General features: G+C 46.5%; 2 protein-coding genes across 4 annotated transcripts; one reads left to right on the top strand and one right to left on the bottom strand.

Moving 5' to 3' along the window:
* Positions 1-718: 718 nt before the first annotated feature.
* Positions 719-9,107, bottom strand: dars2 (aspartyl-tRNA synthetase 2, mitochondrial). Of its 2 annotated transcripts, none has more exons than XM_040171507.2 (17): positions 8,668-9,107; positions 8,055-8,248; positions 7,606-7,672; positions 7,417-7,518; positions 6,930-7,025; positions 6,715-6,838; positions 5,932-5,978; positions 5,688-5,794; positions 5,534-5,603; positions 4,338-4,517; positions 4,056-4,163; positions 3,868-3,930; positions 3,366-3,518; positions 3,064-3,282; positions 2,873-2,983; positions 2,713-2,788; positions 719-1,582 (listed from the first exon to the last, which is right to left on the bottom strand). In XM_040171507.2, the coding sequence occupies exons 2-17, from the start codon at positions 8,228-8,230 to the stop codon at positions 1,392-1,394; spliced, it is 1,890 nt and encodes a 629-aa protein (XP_040027441.1). In that variant the 5' UTR covers positions 8,231-8,248; positions 8,668-9,107; the 3' UTR covers positions 719-1,391. The 2 variants fall into 2 exon arrangements, with proteins under 2 accessions (XP_040027441.1, XP_040027440.1); XM_040171506.2 differs by having other exon boundaries at positions 8,055-8,154.
* Positions 8,794-13,156, top strand: cryz (crystallin, zeta (quinone reductase)). Of its 2 annotated transcripts, none has more exons than XM_040171508.2 (9): positions 8,794-9,010; positions 10,043-10,245; positions 10,869-11,021; positions 11,153-11,316; positions 11,711-11,762; positions 11,866-12,015; positions 12,208-12,309; positions 12,732-12,827; positions 12,911-13,156. In XM_040171508.2, the coding sequence occupies exons 2-9, from the start codon at positions 10,135-10,137 to the stop codon at positions 13,070-13,072; spliced, it is 990 nt and encodes a 329-aa protein (XP_040027442.2). In that variant the 5' UTR covers positions 8,794-9,010; positions 10,043-10,134; the 3' UTR covers positions 13,073-13,156. The 2 variants fall into 2 exon arrangements, with proteins under 2 accessions (XP_040027442.2, XP_077954983.1); XM_078098857.1 differs by having other exon boundaries at positions 8,984-9,113.
* Positions 13,157-15,418: the final 2,262 nt, after the last annotated feature.

The raw sequence follows: 15,418 nt of genomic DNA, 5'->3' as shown, positions 1-15,418 counted from the left end.
GGGAGAGAAGAGCCTGAGACACCAAGTTCCTGAAGGGAGGAAATAAGGATCTGGTGGTTGACCGTGTGAAATGCAGCAGAGAGGTCCAGGAGGATGAGGACAGAGGAGAGAGGGGCGGCTCTAGCAGTGTGGCGTTGCTCTGAGACAGCGAGGAGAGCAGTCTCTGTGGAAAGGCCTTGAAGCCTGACTGGTGGGGGTCAAGGAGGTTGTTACAGTGGAGATAGGAGGAGAGTTGGTTAAAGATGCTGTTGTGTTAAAATGGACGCCCTTCCTTGTCGTTCGCAGCCTGATGTAGAACAAAATACACTGTAAAATGTCAAAGGAATGGGTATCAAAAGGGTTCATATGGTGCATACAATAAAACGTCCGTAAACAGTTTGTCTTAGCTGTTTTCGGTCTAAATATCCTTATGACAGATGCCACTGTGTATCTGCTTGGATGAACTCAGTCCAGACTCCCTCAGTGTCAATCCATGGTTGACAAAATGGTCCACAAGAGTTGTGTGGATTTCATTAGTTACATTTGTTTCTCTTCTTCTTTGAGCTTCATGTCTTCCTCCATCTCTGTGGATCCCCCTTCACCCTCACTCTTCTCCTTCAGCTCACCCGCTGCATCTCCTGGTGCTTAAACACACCTGATTGGTGTGTTTAACCAAATAATGTATAGATGTAATGTAATGTATAGAAGTGTTTTCAGTGTGAGGCTGACGTAAAAACTGTTCTGGGAAGAGTGTCTTTTTATTAGTGTCTATTTTCTCTTATCTTACTTTGCTTTGTCTGGTTTTGTACTGGACTGTCATTGTGGAGCGTCTTTATGGCGTTGGTGTGTTTTGGTGTGTGTGTGTGAGCGATACAGGGAGCGGAAGAACAATGTGACACTCAGTGGAACACATACGTTAGAAAAGCCCAATATTATTTGTCCACTGAGCTGTGCAAACGTGTTTTACCCTGAAAAAGTATTATTATTATAGTAGTAAGCGGCACTGGCTGATTGTAATAATCCAGGTCTCTCTCAACGTTTCTGAAGCCACATCTTTGACACAAACTGATACAAAACAAACAGCTTCTTAGAGTCACGGCCGCACGTTGAGACACCGAGGAAGTTCATGGAAAACTTTATGTTGATAAAGACGGGTTATAGTTAGCGTTGGTCTGTATAAACCAACATATCAGTCTGCCCTTAAGAGACCTGCAATCATCTTTGTTCAGCCACTTAATGTCTCACAGTTCCACATCTTCAGTACTGTACAAGTTTCAGTACTGACATGCAGTCTCCTCCTCCTCCTCCCCAGGTCTTAACAGCTGGTTGTCTCCTTGTTCTCTCGTCTCCTCTTCCTCCTCCTCCTCCTGAGCAGGCATCTCCCCTTCCTCTGATGTCACTTCTTGACATCTTCATTTCCCCTCTTCATTTCCCTCCTTGTCCACCGGCCATTTGACAGCGATGTGGTAAGACTGGAGCTCCTCCTCAGACACAAAGTCCGGGGCGCAGCTCATAAGGTCGTGACCCCGGAATGACTTGGGGAAGGCGATGACGTCGCGGATGCTGGGCGCGCCGACCAGGATGGAGACCAGTCGGTCCAAACCTAGAGAAGCGATAAGCAAGAGTGATAAGAGGACGGCTTGGATGAAATAGCTTAACCAATAGAAACCCTGATGTTGTGCAGTAACCTGTGAGCCCAGCAGACAGAGCTGGCACGTTGGTCCTTGATCATGAAAGCACGTTTATAATGAACCTTTCATCTAATGAAATGCATAGTTCTACAGCCCCGACACACAATATGCAGCAGGAGGAGCTGGCCATGCGTTCTACACTGGACAGGCATCAGTGGGTGTGTCTCAACTCGTGGGCTGCATCCTTAAGGACACGTTCGTTGACCGCATACGTAGGGATGAGCATCGTCTGGGTTTTTTCCATTACCAGTGCTAAACACATACTTTTATAACGATAGCGGTGCCTAAACCGATACTTAAAAAATACATTTAAAAAAAAAAGCACAAAACAATGATTGAAACAAAATGCCAAGGCAATTTCTTTTCTTAAAATTGAACAAAATATTAACTGTTTACAGTTTACTTAGTGTTGAAGTGTATCCAGGCTTTTGCTCAAAACGGCTGCTCTTGTCCGCCTGTCGTTCAACAATGGGGCGCCCTCTTGCAGTATTAAAGTAAATATACCGCATTTTCCGCACTCCAAGGCGCACTTAAAAGGCTTTAATTTTCTCAAAAAACGACAGTGCCTTATAATCCGGAGCGCCTTGTATATATGGTAAATTAAGTACTAGAAGTTTTTCGGTTTTTAAGGCCCTTTTTTACTGTCAAAGCTGATGACATAAGCAGGAAGTCCCCCCCCGTAGGACAGACCGCCCCATTTCAGAGTCCGCTCTGCACCTGGAGGATCTAGTCCAGGTAGACTAGAGGGCTGATTCCTCATGAGAACACAGCTAGTATCTGCAGAGGTGTAGACTGTGGTGTTAGTGTTTTCCCTACCATTATATCAAGGGGGGCGCCCCCCCACCCTGAAAAAGAGTGGAATTTTGACAACACAGCCAGGTCAATGCGCAACTGGGAACAGATACGACTGGCTCCTTTTCTCTTATTCACGTGAATGGGAAGCTGAATGATCTGTGACGGCATCGGCCGGCCTTCGGACCTTGCTGATACTAGTTCAGTGATCGCCGAAGCCGGCTGCGGTCGGGTACAGAGTTGTCCTCACCCAGAGCAATGCCCCCATGTGGCGGCGCTCCAGAGTCCAGAGCCTCCAGCAGGTGAGACAGGAGACCGGGGTCCTCCTGCAGTGGACACACTTCGTAAACAGCAGGTCTGACAAACGATTCAACCCAATTCCCAAACTGTGACGGCAAACGATGACGGACCTTCAGGACGCTCTTGAGAACGTAAAGCTGCTCCGAGGCCTTGTGGATGCGGATGGATCCTCCTCCAATCTCACAGCCGTTCAACACCAGGTCGTAGTGCTGACCACGTACCTGGACGGGACGCGTGTGATTATTATCAAACGAGAACAGGTGGAAACGACGCTGAGGCAAGAGCGACTCTACGTGCGTACCTTCTGAGGCTGCGTGTAGAGCAGCGGCGTGTCCTCGGCCACCGGGGCAGTAAATGGATGATGGGCTGACTCCAGCTGATCCGGCGCCTCTTCTTTGGGCAAGAAGAGGGGGAAGTCCAAAACCCACAGGAAGTGGAAAGCCGAGGGATCGCGGACCGACACGCCGCGTGACTCCAGCAGCTCCGCACAGCGCAGACGCAGGTTACCCAGCAACGGGCGCTGAGGGGGACAGACGGGAGAATAGGATGTCAACACATGCACAAGCCACGAGCAGAACGTTTGACGTGGCTCGTGTGTCGTACCACACTGTGGAGGGACCCGGCTGCCATCAGCAGCAGGTCTCCTGCTTTGGCTCCGGTCCTCCGCAGCAGCTCGTCTGTGTCCGAGACGGACAACAGCTTCTTCAGAGGAGACCTCAACGTCCCGTCCGGCTTGACCAGCACCACGCTGAGCCCCTTGGGGGGGGGGGGGGGGGGGGGGGGGGGTAGAAAGGCATTCACACACGAGGAACACTCAAATAAACCTTTGTGAGACTTCTGTTTTGGTTTGGGGAGCGTTGGCGTGAAGTTAGCAAAGAGTTTGCTCGCGTGCTGCTACTCCAGTCGGTTTCTTAAAACTCCATCCAATATAGTTATTGCAGGAGTACCTCATACAGCATTGCACAAATCATCTATTTATTATTAGAAACTGATTTGACTTTCTATGCCTTATTCACTACGGGCAGATTAGTAGAAAACAAGAAGAAATGGTGCAATCCCATCAAAGATCAACAAAAGTTGAAGGAAAGTGGACAAAGAAACCGACCTGGCCGAACTGAGTCTTGGCTGTTTGCTTCAGTTCTTCCAAATCCTTCCCAGCAAACAGCTTCTGTGGTCAAACACGAGAGCGAGAGGATCCTTGGAGTCAGCCGCTCAAACACAGTTCTGTTTGGTTGTCAGGCCAGCGTGCGCTGATGGGTCTCTTTTAGCAGTAAGAACAGGTTTCGGTCTTACCGCTCCGCTGGGGACACAGATGGCCTGGACGGAGCCTCCCGGTTGGCTGAGAGCTGATCTGAGAACGTCAATTTCCGTGGACAAGAAAACCTGACAGAGGTCGATGAGCTGGACGAAGAGACAGAAAGACGACAGACTCGTGCTCAGAAGAAACCTCCACCACTGCTGCTAGAACACTAAGAACAGCACGTCAGTCGTGAAATGACCTTAATAGAAAATCCGTTTTGATATCAGATCATCTAGGTGACGAAGCAAAGAAACAGGCAGTGAAAAGGTTCTAACCGTCATGCTGAATCTGGTGTCGGGCTTGTCCACGCCGTAGTCCCTCATGGCCTCTTCATACGTCATAGTCGGGAAAGGAGCCATAACGGCACCTTTCTCTGCGGGCCAGGAGTACTGTACGAGACCCTCCACCAGGGACAGGATGCCAGCCTGGTCCACAAAAGACATCTCTATGTCTACCTGGGAGAGACAGCGAGAGGCTGGTCAGAGAACCGGGGTCATCACAAGTCAGAGTCAACAGCAGATGAAGGCAACCGGAGCCAGCAGGAAACAGACGTCTCTCCCAAATGATGCTCAAGTCACTTTACGTGCCCTCATAAAGGCTTGTTGACATTCCTCGGATATTCTAAACATACATCTTGCTACTAAATCTATTGCCAGCTCAAAAATGCATAGAAATGATGATTGAGCGGTTTGTAATATTGATTAGATATTGATTAGGGTAGATGAAATCCAGCGTTCTGATTGGTTGAGAGTGAGTCACGAGGGGTACGTTATTGAAAGATAATGTACAGTAGCTGGTCACATTGACCCGAGCGTTCCGTATCACTGCGCACCCAAAGTAGCAGGTTAGATTTTGCGCGGCCGTTAGTTGACGTTTTAGCTTTCAGCTCGGTGGCGATCGGCGAATAAAACCCAGAAATCCCACAAATTATCGGTTTGATCGGTTCCGGGCAATGCCAGCTTTCACAAGCGGACAATTAAGGTGGACGTCATGATCGATGTGAATGAATGAGACGGTGCGAGACCCGATGCTGTTTACGTGCAGGTACAGGGACTATTTGTCTCTAGACTACTGAAATGAGACACACACAGACACACAACTAATTTGTGCTGAAAGGCAGCGATTTCCTTCCTGATTCTAGTTTCGCTGGTAACCGTATTATAAAAGCAATGAGGTACTTGAGGCTGTACTTTACATTCAATAATGTAATAATAATATAATAACAGTTTGAGGGTTGCTAACAACACCCCGAACTGTTACATTATTGGACGATAAAGCACAGCCTCTCGTACCTTATTGCTTCAGTAAAAAGTCCCACTGTGGGATAAATGAGTCAAACTACCTTCATTGAAAAGGTCGAGTCGGGAGTCAACATGTTCCAAATGTAATTGTTCTACTGGTGACTCCTCGTCACTATCGACACAAATGAAATGTGGCATTTATTGAAAAAGGCTTCCCCCCTCTACATTACCTGGGTGAACTCTGGCTGCCGGTCCGGCTTGGAGCCTTCATCTCGGTAGCACCGAGCCATCTGGAAGTACCTGCCACGAGACAAACACGTCTTAGCGCCCCCCTCACGTCACACCCGTGTGAGTCGGACCAGCACAGCTCGGGCCTGCACCCACCTGTCGATCCCCGCCACCATGAGAAGCTGCTTGAACTGCTGGGGGCTCTGGGGCAGCGAGTAAAACCGGCCCGGTTCTCTGGACGGAACCACGAACTCTTTGGCTCCCTGAAACAAGAGATTCAACCCCTCGGTAAGTGAAAACAAACAGAATTTTCCTAAATCTCTGTCACATACAGCCACTGTTAAATCCTTTGAATGTTGGTTTGAACGTAATCATGATACATGATAGAAGACCCTCTTACCCCGGGTGTTCTTTTAAACAAGGTAGGAGTTTCCACGTCGACAAAACCTACAGAAAATGAATAGACATGCTCAAGCAATGAGGGCTGGACTCCGTCACCTCATCTATAGTGTTTGCGTGGGTTCTACTGCGGAAACCCCCACAGGGACGGGAGGAAGAGAGGCCGTTCTGGGGATCGTTGTTCTAAATGTGATCTTTGATCATTTAACAATAATGGAAACAAAACTTAAAACATCAAAACATCGGCCAAATGATCCGTTTCAGACTCTATGAGCAAATACAGAAAACTGTGTTTCTTGCAAGTCGCTGCGTTGTGCCAGATTCTCAATAAAGTTAGAAAAAACGGCAAACCCACGCTCACGAAGGTACTCGTTTAACGTTACATGGAATCTGCATGTCGCTAAATATCCAACTGAGATCAGCTTGTGCCGTTCTGAACAAGGAACCGGCGCTACTGACAAAAAGGTTCTGCCAAGAGAATCTTTGTCATCCTTCATCTTTTGATGTCATAGTCAAAAGAAGGAGATGACAGTAGCGTTACGAAAGTCTAACCCTCGTGTTTTACATACAGGGAGAAATCAAAGCTCACCTGGAAGAATAGAACAAACCCCTGGAATATAAATGATGTCATATAAAGTGTCAAATTTGCTTTCTGCCCGGTTTTGCTAATTCAATAAAAAAAAAGAAGAAAAAAGATTTAAAGAAACATGGATCCAACCCCTGAACCGCTGATGGAAGGACGACCCCCACTACTGAGCTGCAGGGAGAGGATCCTCTTGCTCACCGTGCACATTACAGAGGTATTCTCTCATCTTCATCACCAGCTGAGACCTCAGTCTGAGGTTCTTCTGCATCTGAGAGGACCTCAGGTCCAGGTAGCGATACTGCATCCGCAATGACTCCGATTTCTGTGCAATCAAACAGCAGAAACCTTGTTTTATGATCAAACAGCATGAAAGTTACATTACCTGCTTGGAAGTGCGTGAAAGATTAACTTACTTTGACAAAGTCTTTGATCTCAAAAGGCAGCTTCCGGCTCACATTGAAAACCTCCACACTATCAGCCAGGATCTCTATGTCTCCTGTCGGCATCGCCTGTTGGTGATGGAGCAGCAGAAGGAAAAGATGGAGCACTGAACAAGAAATGACTACAACGCCTCTTTGCAAATAGCCTGACGATCCAGATTCAAACTTACACATAACAGCAATTCAGTGTAATCCTTGGTATGATTAAAGGTGAGATTGCTGGATACTTGTTCCACACACACTATGAATTACATTAAACACTTACTGTATATTTGAAGCTGTAAACGGGATCGTTTTTCTTTTTTGTGACGGAAAAGACATTTTGTTTTATATTTTACGTTAGCAAATAAATGCATATATGAAATGGAGATAAATGTAACAATTTCTATTCTACTGAAGTTATTAGTTTTCATTTTACCGTTTTAAGCAAAACATTTTGAGCAGACACACACACACACACCTTGTTCTCCTGGCCCGTGGGACGTCTTCTGACTGTCCCCGTAACCTTGACGACAGACTCGGCTGGGAGATCGCACAGCGCTGCTTTCAAATGGCACGCGGACTTCAAACCAAAACAGAAGCTTAAGCACATATTCTTGACATCAAACAAATCAGAGCATCAATGCACTCCAGTTGTCTTCGTCCTTACTTCTTCCTGAGGAATCAGAACTTGGACCAATCCGCTGAAATCTCTCAGGATGACAAACAGGTCCTGCCTGTTGGAGCCAGAAACATTGTTAAATACTATTTTTTTAAGAGATCAAAAGAGCAAAACACCTAACTGTGCCACCGTCAAGTGGTAATATCAGTGTAATTGTACATTTTCTCTTTACTCCATAAAGTATTGAGCAGCGAGCTATGGAGAGCTCACAGGAAGCGAACAACGCGTGTGTGATGGTGACCTGAACATCGGCGAGTGCGCCTCAAATTGAGTATGCAGCTTTAAATTGTGACAAATGTTTTTGCAAATGGAAAATTAGGCAACATTGTTCTCATTTCACTTTAACCATGACATTTGATTTTGAAAATCGTCTGTGCGGTAAGTTAGGACTTGGAAGAAAAGGTTAGGGTTTGAAGGCTACGTGAACAGAAGACTACCTGAGGTACTGGACCCAGCCACACAGAGACACCTCCTCTCCCACGTGGTCCGATCTCAGTTCTCCACACGTGTGACTCCTGAACGACAGACTGCTGGGACCTGGAGGAGGATGAAGGTGGAGAATGTGACGGGGCGATACCTGGAATTGGTCACGTGACGTCGTCTTCGTTGCCATCGTCCAAACCACCCCGAGCTACAAAATAGTAAACACATGTGTGGCGTTCGGTGGAACGGAATGCGATGCTTTCGGTTTGATTAGTTCTTGGGCTTCTGTGAATTTAAATAGTATTAAAAATGGATATTTCTAGAAAGATTTCAATTGGAGTCAATAGACATGTCTCACAGAAGACACATTCTTCTAGGACTTGCTAGTATGATGGTCTACACTTGATAAGTCATCTTACTCAACTAGGACGGGACTCGACTTCCAAAGCCCCAAATAACAAGGAATGTAATTATCACTTGTGCTTTTCAGGCTACACAAGGCAAATGGAAAGTATCCACTAGTTTTAATACAGATGTAACTACAACCAGGAGCCTTTAAACAGTCGCTACATATATATTAAAGACTGGAGGGAGCCGTAATAAGGGGACGAAGCATTCTTTGCCTACCTGTGGCCGCAGACCGTGACCGGAGCAGCGGGAGGGAGCCGCTCACGTGTCTGATTTGGGGTGTCCACAGCGGGCGTCCCTGACGTGGGCGTGCGGCTGGGCTCCGGGAGCAAACGCTGTGAGCTCGGAGTCCACTGAACACCCTCCGAAGCGCATACCTGCTCTTCGCAGCCATGTTGACCGAGGACCAAAGCGGGACGTTTGACTGAAGCTGTCAGAGTCAACCGGATGTTACGTCAGCCGTTTGGAGGACGACGAGCGCTGTCAGGGAGAGCTTCTTGTGTAGTGACGCCGTTATTCAACACATGAGGACGAACGCCGAGAACCGGACTTCACTGACCGGGTTGGATGAGAATAAGTCTTCCGCGTGCAGCAGCATTTTGCTAGCTTTCGTGTCGCGTTAAATGTTGCTTAGGAGCCGCGGAAACGCAAACGGATATGACGTTGTAATAGCCACTTTCTTCTTCTTCTTTTGTTTTTTTTCATGGCGATTGGCAAGTACTTTTCTGTTGCGCATTACCGCCACCTTCTGAAAAGGAGTGTGGACTGCAACGACAGCGCTATATTATATGTAAATATGTGCCTATCAACTGTATGCTGTGAATTAAGTTGCATCAGTTGTGTGAAGGCAAACCTAATTTTTCAGTATTCTTTGAGTGCTTCTAAGACCAGTCTGTCCACACCTCATTCTAGATATACTATCTTCCTCGTTATTCCTTCGGTTAGTTTCTCTCATTTCTCAAACTTCCTTTTGGATTTGATCATGTCGTACTCTCTTTATTTCCATAATAATGTCTGGTCTTGCGTCTGATTTGATATCCCTGATGTTTACTAACGCGTTGCTTGAGTCTGATCCTATTAAAACTTCGTTTTAATACGTCATGTGGCCCTGGAGGTAAACATTTGCTTTTGCAAAAAATAAAAAGAAGTGAACGCCACATGACCGCCTAGTTAGGTTTAGTATAATGTTAGTATGTTGGTAGAAATAGATTTATATTAATATGTCCTGTTTAGGTATCCAATTATATTCATACATTTTTGTATTTATTCTTTTGTCTTTGTATTTATTTATTCATACATTTATTCAAGCATGTATTTTTTGATCCCCTTATTTATTCATACATTCATTTATGCATTTATTTATTCATACTTCATTCTTCATTCGTCATTTTCCGTCCTCCACAGTCAGCTGGGTGACGTGTTTACAAATCTTAAATATCCGATCGAACTTGGAGACGTTTTTCTGGGATCATACAAATATAAAAAAAGAATAACCTTAACAATCCAAACTGTATTGATTCATCCTCATTTTTCCCATAACTATTGTTGATACATATGAAATGATATCATCCTTATCATCTCTATCGAACTGCAGTACCCTCCTGTCCAGGTGGCGGCGCTGCTGAACCCACAGAAGGGTGGAGCGCGGTGTGGAGGAGAGGTGGAGCCCGCTGAAGTTGGGCAGACATGTCGGCGGGCAGCAGGCTGATGAGAGCCGTCAGGGTGACGGAGTTCGGAGCTCCGTCGGTCCTCAGACTCCGCGCGGACGTCGCAGTCCCGCAGCCCGGAAACAGACAGGTGAGACCGCGCGACGGAAGCCGAGCGGGTCCACAGCACGCGGTCACCAGTGAACCGCAATAACCTCGCTGTGTGTGAGCAGTATCGCGAAGCACAACGTTACATCAGAAATGGCATTTCACTTATAACGGATTCAAATGTCAAATGTTTGATCACTTTTGTAATACATGTTTCAAACTGGGAAGTAAAGGACCCCCAAAAAACACAATACTCTATTGACAGATAACTGTCATACTTTAGTGCAAAGTCCTTGAATGTAACTGATTACGATGGAAACATACATTGTTCTACATTTAAACTATCTATAATCATCTAGCTACTCCTATGAAATCACTATACTCACATACTTGGCTGCTTGTCCCTTATAAGCCTTACTGATGTTGTAAAGTAAATCAACCTTGAACACATCAAATTAATGTGTAACTTGTGTTTAGACTTTCCTGCTAATCATTTGTCTCTGGTGTCCGTCTGGTAGGCGCACGTTTCCAGTCGTGAGAGTGTGTCATGTAGATCCAATTAAACTGGGGGAAATGTGCGTTTCACTTCTCATGTCTCCAAAATCCTTCTTTGGATGAACATCTATCCATCTACTGCTCTGGCCACGGCGTCTCTCTCCGCTGCAGGTGTTGATCCGTGTGCATGCCTGCGGAGTGAACCCTGTGGAAACGTACATCCGGGCAGGGACGTACGCCCGTAAGCCCCCCCTGCCGTACACACCGGGCACAGACATAGCCGGAGTGGTGGAAACTGTTGGAGAAGGAGTGACCACAGTAAAGGTCAGACACCACAAACGCCACCAGAACTAGCGGTGGCCAATCAGAGTCAACCGGATCCACAGCGTTAATGCTTTCTGACAGAATACAACCACAGCAAATGTATTCCGTGTGTGTGTGTGTGTGTGGTCCAGGCAGGAGACCGCGTGTTCACCACAGCCACGGAGTCCGGGGGCTACGCGGAGTACGCGGTGGCAGCCGACCAGTGTGTCCACAAGCTGCCCGACGCTTTACACTTCAGCCAGGGCGCAGCCATGGGCGTCCCCTACTTCACCGCCTACAGGGCTCTGGTTCACAAGTGAGACCTCGGCTCAGCCTGCAGTCTTTCATATCTGGGGCGCTTTGGTGCAGGGAATTGATTTGATTATAAGCTGCACCGAGTGGTTACTGGAGAGAGGACGGCTTCAGTCCAGCACGTGGACAAAAAGATTAGTGAATGAAGATAATTAAAAAGATGATCACCGTCACCTACGAATTCAGAAGCACAAGTTACCTAACTTTACGTTACAGTGAATGACGTTATGCAAATATGCAACGACAGTGTGCACTGTGGTTCAGGGTTTCGCGTCGTAACCAGCTTCCACTTTTAAAATGTAAACAGCAAGTCTTTATGGGTCAAGTGGGAAGTCAGAGGGCAGTTAGGAAAATAAACGACTTCCACTTGACTGTGTTTTTACTGACGTGTGTTGCAGAGCTCGCGCCAAAGCTGGAGAGACCGTCCTCATCCATGGAGCCAGTGGCGGGGTGCTGATTTTGCTTTCTTCTAACTAATTTCTTTTTTAATTTATATATATATATGCTTTTCCCCCCACACGCTTATTGTTTAGGTGTCTACATGTTTGTTTAGGTGGGCGTGGCAGCGTGCCAGCTGTCCCGTGCTCTGGGTCTAAAGGTTTTAGGGACGGCGGGGACGCCGGAGGGCCTGAAGCTGGCCCTCAGCAACGGAGCTCACCTGGCTTTCAATCACAGAGAAGAGGGCTACACAGACAGAATCATGGTACACACACACACACACGCACACACGCACACACGCACGCAGGAACACAAGTAGGGAAGGAACTAGTCACTCGTAAAGCTCACCAAGCGCTTAACCTTTCAATCACCTTTTTATACTTAATTTCTCAATAATGGAGAAAAGATAATGTTTTAGTGGTGGTTAAAGATGTGTGTGTGTGTGTGTTCTCTCCAGGAAGCCACACAGGGTGGAGGCATCGATGTGATAGTAGAGATGCTGTCAAACGTCAACCTCAGTGCAGATCTCCAGATGTTGGCTTTGGGAGGACGTGTTATGGTCAGTATCACAAAGTCCAAATTCCTAAGAAAGGAAAAGTCCTCCTCCTTGGACACTTCCCCATGGTGCTATTTGTAAGTCTAGATTGGCTGCAGAGACACCAAAATAATCTAGATTGATAAATTGCAACACGGGTGAGAATGAAAATGAGTATTTTTTATTTAAGGTTCAGCTGTCCTTGAGATCAGCACAACAATACTTTCCACTAAGGAAGTGAGATCCAGCTGAAGCAACGGGTGACATCATGTTTTGTTAATACTATGTGATGAGTTGGCAGTGAACGAGGCATCAAATATTCACAAATGAGATGACATCGTGTTTAGACTCTCGAGTCCCTGAGACGTCCCCTCCAACTTGATCCTGACATGTGTCCCTGTCGTGCTTCCTCACACGGCCCCGTCCCTCTTTCTCCTCCGTACTAGATCGTCGGCTGCAGAGGCTCGGTGGAGATCAACCCCAGAGACACCATGGCTAAGGAGAGCAGCATCATGGGAGTGGCCCTTTTCTTTGCTACGCCGGTACGACGCAGAGGCATCGCGCAGGCCGCCCTGATAGCACGCTGCGATCGTTAACAGGAGTGTTCCTCTTCCTCCTCTTTCAGGAGGAGAACGAGGAGTGTGCAGCGCTGCTCTACGCCGGGATGGAAGCTGGTTGGCTGCGTCCGGTCGTCGGCTCCCAGTATCCGCTCGCCGAGGCCGCACAGGCCCACCACGACATCATCCAGTGCGCTGGTGCTGCTGGGAAGACGGTCCTGATCATGTGATCGTAGCGCAGCTTTGAATAATGGGGAAAGAGTCCTGACAGAAGAAGATGGTTAACATCAATAAAATAAATCCATCCAAAAAAAGCCTTTTTTAACTCTCTTTGTGATAAACACTATTGACATTTGGGATGAAAGGAAGACGATGAAAGGAGAACAGTGAAATGCTCACATGAGAGGACACCTCTCAGGTGACAGGCGGCTCTACTGAGCATGCTCCGGAGAGAGGCAGGTAACTTAAGACACACACTGTATCTGCTACAGCGCTGTAGCAACCGGGAGACGATGGCGATCCCAGTTTAAGTCGCCCAACAGCCCTCAGATGATTCTTATGGATTCAGAAATGACGATGGAGAGTTCCATGGCGCCTGCAGCAGAGGACCTCTGGGTTCTGTACAACAGGTGAGCAGCTCGTGGTGGGTTTCCAAACGATCCTGCAGTCTGATCAGGATTTCTTTGCTTTAGGTGTGTGTATGTATAGTAGATGCTCAGAAAACAACCAAATCAAGAAACAGTGTTGTGGTGCTCTTTGATACATTGGAGGTGTAATAAATATTTCTCGCATGTTTGCTGGGGATCAGTCGGCTCGGATGAGGTTGTAGTTTTTGATTGGACAAACGTCTAAAGAATAAATTCAAATAAATGTTTAAAGTATGAAGTATGAAGACACATATCACATGGTCCTTGTGCATCTGCATTTTTCTCAATACCTTGAATGTTCCAGTTGAACTGATCTGAGGTGTCGTCTAGCTGAACCGGCCCACTTTGTTTCTTGGCGAGTCTTTTCCCGTGTACTTAGTAGAGACGGTTGGTTAAGGTTAGGCCTTGACCTTGAGCAGAGGTCAGCAGAGAGCCCATTGGTCAGGGCATCAGTGCCCGGGGGAGCATGGACGCCAGGCAACACCACGCGCGTGTATGGCGCACAGGACGGGTCTGGCCAAGAAGAGCACCGGGATTCACAATGACAATGAAGCACAGTCAACGACCGCTTGGGAGGAGCGATTGATAACGTGCGAGTGTTTAGCGTGAAGCTGCATCCCTCATTTCTGACCACTAGGAGGCAGATGCTAACCTTCTATGAGCTAAACGTGTTAGCAAGCAATGGCTAACCTACGTTTCAATCAGACACATTAGCAGGTATTTAAAGTTGTGCTCCCGCCCAACAGAGAAAGGCCAATTCCACCTTGACTTTCAAACTGTTTGCTAACTTTCTATCCTTTGGAGTTGAGGTTCGGCAGGTAGTGCAGAAGTTTGTGGCTGATTGTGCTTTTCTATTCAGAGTTGTCGAGGACGTTACACTCCCGCACACATTCACAGGTTCCTCGCTGACAGGCACCAAAAAGCAGCATAAATAACAAAGAGATGCAAACAACTGCAAAGAAACACAAACCCACCAAATAGATGCAAAATGGCCACATTTGGTTCAATTAAATTTTCCAGATTATTACTTCAAAGGCTTAATGGTTTACTAGGTCTGAGTGCAAGCTACTGATTTCCACTCCGTCATGCTCTGTTCTCTGGTCATTCACGTCCAAATCTGTTCATCAACCTTCAGTTTGTGGATTTAATGCAAACATTAGCTGCTGTTGTGGATTTCTTTCAAAAGAGGAAAAGAGTGAAACCTGATAGGCCTCCTTCAGCTTCAAAGACTGGCGCCATCCATCAGTCTGCGTCCTCGGGGGACACCACGTTTGTTTGCCTAGCAACAGTGAACACGTGTCAAATGACGGACATCACGCTCCGTTCCTGTCAATCTTTGTGTAATGTCCCATGACATTTATTTAACAACACACTGACAATTTAAATGTATGATCATTAGAAGAGAAATACTACTGTTTACTATACTACTGGGATTCATTGCTTTTTATAAACACTACAACACGACATAATTAGAGGACATTAAGTTTTTGCTTTTGATCAATGAACGTGGGACATGACCACGCACTATAAAAAACAACCTATAGAATCTACTCAATAAATGTGAGGTAACAATTTGCACTCTAGATTGCAAGCATTTAATACCTAATAATTGTTAAAATTGAACAATATGACTTACCAACCATTACTTAATCAGGGAAGGTAAGCTTTACTTTGAAATATACTTTATCAGGCCGCAGTTGTCACTGTTGAAAAATAGGTAATATAGGTAGAAGTTACCCATAATTATGGAGCTTAAGAAGGGTGCTTAATGTGTATTTCCAAAGATGTAATGGTATGCTTTCATTGGCTGATCAGATCATGACAAGATGTAGCGGGTTGAAGCCCCACAGAAGATCATCACCATGTTACCTCTACTGTGACACAACATGACCTGTAAGTGCTGTTCAAAGTAGATCGTCTCTTTCTACG

Source organism: Gasterosteus aculeatus, chromosome 3 (genome assembly GCF_964276395.1).
Source record: "Gasterosteus aculeatus chromosome 3, fGasAcu3.hap1.1, whole genome shotgun sequence".
Lineage (NCBI taxonomy): Eukaryota > Metazoa > Chordata > Actinopteri > Perciformes > Gasterosteidae > Gasterosteus > Gasterosteus aculeatus.
This window is presented reverse-complemented; position numbering and strand designations above follow the sequence as displayed.